Here is a 4673-nt window from a genome sequence, read left to right as displayed (position 1 = left end):
ACATCTTTTCTCCACCAGCACCATAAACCGCACGCACCCCTGCCAACCCTCAAAACTATAGCATAAAATGCTGTCCCCTCTACACTTCACTTCAGCTCTGATGAAGAGTCATCTAGGACTCGACAAGTTATCTTGATCTCTCTCCACTGATGCTGTCTGACCCACTGTGATCGCCAGCATTTGTTGTTTTCAGTGCAGATTCCAGCATCTGAAGTAATTTGCTCCTCCCTGCCTTTTCCTTTGATCCTCACTCCTCCCCTTCACACCCTGCCAGACAGGCCTTCTGCCTTCCCCTTCGTTCCTCACCCCTCCCCTTCTCTTCTCTCCTTCAGTCTCTCCCATCTCCTCATTTCTTCACTCCTCTACCCTCCACATTGCCATGCCCTCCTACTTCTTCACTACCCTTCCCTTTTGTCACTCCTCCTTTCCTCACTACCACCCCCCTTCATCCTCTCACTCCCCCATCTCTCCCTCCCCTATCCCCACCCTATTTCTCACTTCCCCACCCCTCCTTCACACTCCTCCCTTCTCTTCACTCTTCAGCATTCTCTTCTATTTCCCCGTTCTTCACTCACCCTCCCTTCTGCAATGGTTAGCAAGCTACTCTGTTCTGAAGGCAATTAGAAATGAACAACATATGTCAACTATACCCATACCCCATCAAACAGAAAGAGCTGCGAGGGTGGAGTTTCTTATGACAGACGCAGCATTAAAACTTGTGGAATATTTACATCTTTGAATTGGGATTCACTAAAAGCAATTTGAAAAATCGAAGGAGCAGAACTTTTCATTCGAAGATGGCAGAGTTTCTTGCTGAACTCAGTTCCTCGTCCAATTCCTCAAATGTTCCCAGAGGTTTTGGGACAAAATAAGGTTTGCAAAATTTTCCTCTGACTTTCACAATCTTGATGCAAAATGTCAAAGTCTAAATAACTTTGTTCTATCTACCTATTCTACGTAAGGTTCAGTATTGTTTCAGTAGCTGAGAAAAACCTGCAAGTTAACAAGAATGTAAACATTAGTAACAGAATTTCCTGTATCTTAACACATGTTGGGCTAATACATTCCCCAAGGGAGTGTGTATAGGAATCTCTTAAAACACTTACTACTTTGACGGTGTTACTTGTAAAGAAAACTTCTTCGATTCATCATGCTCTGGCCACTCATATAATCCACTTGTCAGCAACTTTTCTAAGAATTTGTACTCTCATCAGTCAACTATTAGAAAAACAGTGTCTGCTCCTACTTGTTAAGGATTCCTTTATTTGTTGCATTGGCAAAGCAAACCTTTGACCTTTGCTATTTGAATAATGTAATTTGACACAATCGGCTGTTTAGAAGATAATGTCAGAGCCATGCAGTCCATGGAAATCAGGCAGCATACTGTGTAAGGCAAGCAAACTTGCCACATCCTTAACTACACTGCTTATCCATCAGCAAGCTGCTCATTTGTAAAATCTCTTACATCTAGTGTTGTTCAGCATTCAAGTCATCTTTGTATCGGTGTTTTTGAAATCCAATTTTTACTGGCACTTCTAATTCTGAGGAGATGCTTCTTTCTTTGAATATTAAAACAAAGCACTTGTCAAAGTGATATGTTTGGAAAAATGGCATGGAGATAGATGATTCATAATATGTTTGTATAAACAGAGTGCCTACTCCTCAATATTTTCCTATTTCACTGCTTTGCTCTTTAGGCCTGATGCCAACCAAGCCATTGGAAATGTTACAGCTCATGTAGTTTATTGTCTAGGACACAATGCATACACTCCAGCTAAGATGAGGTTTGCAGTTGAAACTGTTACTACTTTTTAAACTGTTAGGGTAAACTTTCTCTCACCATTTAATGCAGTGGATTTTTGTTTACAGTTATAGTTACTTCGCTTCTCAATGTAGCATAGCAGCGTGGAGGACGACAGTTCTTGCAATCACTGAGATAGCTGTGATTAGTATTATATGGAAGTGGGTTTCAAAACTAAAAAAAGTGTTATATAAACTTGAGATAACAGTGTGAAGCTACAGGAATACAGTGGGCCAGGCAGCATCAGAGGAGCAGGACCCGAAATGTCAACTTTCCTGCTCCTCTGATGCTGCCTGGCCTGCCGTGTTCCTCCAGCTCCACACTGTGTTATCTCCGACTCCAGCATCTGCAGTTCATGCTATCTCTGTTATATAAACTTAGCAAGATATATAAATATATATCATAAACCCTTAGGCATAGCATTATTTAGGTAACAGTCAGATTTTCAATCAAACATTGGTACATATGCCACTTGCATTACAGAAGTCTGAAAATAGCAACCACAGCTATTTCTTTTAAAACGATGTTTAATTGTGAACTTCTTTGCTTGTCAGTACTTAAATACACAAATATGTTATGTGATTTGGAATCAGTAGATTGGTCTCCCAAGCAGCTCCAGATCTTTCAGTATTCAGGAGAGGAGTTCAGGAAAGGTGACAAGCAGATAGTTTAAGTAGTGTTGACCAAGGCTGATTGGCCACTTTACTGGAGGTCATTACATTAACACAGCTGGCACTGTGCAAAGACATCAAGTAGGAGCCAAACATGTTCACATGAGGAGAACGGAAATGAAAACTCAGACAGGTTCATATTGTACTAGACTCATTCTTACATTTCTCCCGATAGTTTTGGTTATGAACTTGGTATTCATAGACCCACAGTATGGCAACGATTGAGGATTAAAAACATTGCAGCTTTCAAAAAACACAAAGTTGTAATCTATTTCCACTAACAAAATGTCAGCCTATTGCTAATGATTGCTTAGGGAGGGCAAACATTAAATTATTATTTTCAGTTGTGCGTACATATATAAATATCTCAAGTTATAACAGAATTTCATTCTGTTACCCAACATTGATTTCAATGAACTCCAACATAAACCTCTGCCTGCATCCCTTTTATTTCTAATTAACCTATTCAAAATTGGATTCAGAATGTAAGCTGAGCATCAGTTAACCTGTTAATGCACAGCATTTCCAAATCAAAAGAGATCCTTGGACAAGGTGTTGCTATGGCCACCTAAGCAATGCACAAAAGATTGACAAAAAATTGTAATGGCGCAGCAGACACCCAGGAACATAACACAAAAAAAGACAAATCTAGATGCTTTTCAGTCAGGAGCTGGCTACTGGCACAGCAATGTGCCTTGAAATTTCTTAAGTTGCTCCCCCTGTCACACTTTGCTCTTGGTCACTCTTAACTGAATTAGAAGGTGCGAAAATGCTATATTTTAAACTTCTTTAGTGTCCGACTGTGGGAGATTCCACAGGGATGTTGACGTGGATGTTATTTCTTCTTGTTTGGTGGATGGTACTTGGATGTTCTGTGTTCTTTTCTTTCAAATTTATCATGGCCTTCCCTGCGGAGATAAATTGACATGATAATTGTTTAAAAGTTACGTTATTACCAAGAAAGATAGCAAATAAGAGAAATCAATTGTGTAAAAGAAGCAGAATATCTTGGGTTAATATGCTAAAAAGCTGCAATCCAGGTTAATGTTAATTGACGCAGCACTTTTCAATGACTGGAATTGGTCTCTATCTCGATTTCATGCTGTGTGTTAAATTCCAAAATAACAATGATAAGACTCCTTTGCTTCTTCAGTCATCATTAACCATGGTGGCAGGCAGTAGGTGGCTTCAACATGTTGTTTTGGAATGGTAAGTGAGATGCAGCACACAGCAGCTAATCAGCCATTCTTACCTAAAGCATCTCTGGCAATAGAGATCTCCATCGCAGTCACGACAACGGACCACAGCATCATTATTGCAGATACAGCACCAAGGCAATTCTTCATCACTGTCTGTTCCTTCAGCAATTGGCATTGTGGGTGACGACTGCAACTGACAGAGATACAAAGTTAGACTTACTTTTAGTAAATGGCCTGTATTTATATGGCAGCTTTATCAAAGTAAAGCATTCAAAGGTGCATTATTGGAGGGGGATGAAAAATAAATTGGTATCAAATCACACAAGAGAAATGAGATGCAGGTTTTAGAGAAGGCCTGAGAGGAGGGGAAGAGAACAAAGAAAGAATAGATTTAATAAGGGGATTTATAGAGTTTTGGGCATAAGCAGCTGAACATATGGCTGTCAATGGAGGAGCAATTAAAATCAGGGATGCATCGGGGGCAGTATTGCAGAAGGACTGACACCTTAAAGGGTCGTAGAGTAGGATGAGGTTACAGAGATGGACAGGGCTAAAAGTGGTCAAGGAACAATTGGTTGCAGTTGAGAGAGATGGATGACAGTTATGTTGAGAAGTCAGGTTGGTAAGATTAGTTTGTGAAAGAGGGAGCTGGCTGGTTTCCAAAACTTCCGGTCCTTAGCCTTATCCTGTGTCCAAACAGGTATTGCCAATTGATGACAAAACTGAGGCAGTTCAGTGCAGTTGACACATGACATCGTCTTAAGACAATAAGGCAATCTTATTTCGTTCACATCACTCATTCCTGTCTGAAATTTTTCTTCACACTAATGTTACTAATTTAATGTTAGCTGAAAAGGTAGCAGAAGCATCAAAGGAACACTGAATTAATGCTAAATCTAGTCAAACAGATGAGCAGCATCAATAATAAAGATAAACATATATTTACTTTCCAATTACACACAATACCTTCTTCCCAGCAGGCATGGGCTGAGCCGGCTTAGG

General features: G+C 40.1%; 1 protein-coding gene across 2 annotated transcripts; it reads right to left on the bottom strand.

Annotated features, from left to right (window-relative positions):
* Window positions 1–2310: 2310 nt before the first annotated feature.
* On the bottom strand, window positions 2311–4667 carry LOC125483689 (abscission/NoCut checkpoint regulator-like). 2 transcript variants are annotated; one of them, XM_048599948.1, is made up of 3 exons: window positions 4638–4667; window positions 3725–3864; window positions 2311–3380 (listed from the first exon to the last, which is right to left on the bottom strand). In XM_048599948.1, the coding sequence occupies exons 1-3, from the start codon at window positions 4653–4655 to the stop codon at window positions 3308–3310; spliced, it is 231 nt and encodes a 76-aa protein (XP_048455905.1). In that variant the 5' UTR covers window positions 4656–4667; the 3' UTR covers window positions 2311–3307. The 2 variants fall into 2 exon arrangements, with proteins under 2 accessions (XP_048455905.1, XP_048455906.1); XM_048599949.1 differs by having other exon boundaries at window positions 3725–3858.
* Between the last annotated feature and the right edge of the window lie 6 nt (window positions 4668–4673).

This window comes from Rhincodon typus, chromosome 8 (genome assembly GCF_021869965.1).
Source record: "Rhincodon typus isolate 14 chromosome 8, sRhiTyp1.1, whole genome shotgun sequence".
Lineage (NCBI taxonomy): Eukaryota > Metazoa > Chordata > Chondrichthyes > Orectolobiformes > Rhincodontidae > Rhincodon > Rhincodon typus.
Note: the sequence above shows the minus strand (reverse complement) of the source record. Positions and strands in the feature narration are given on the sequence as shown.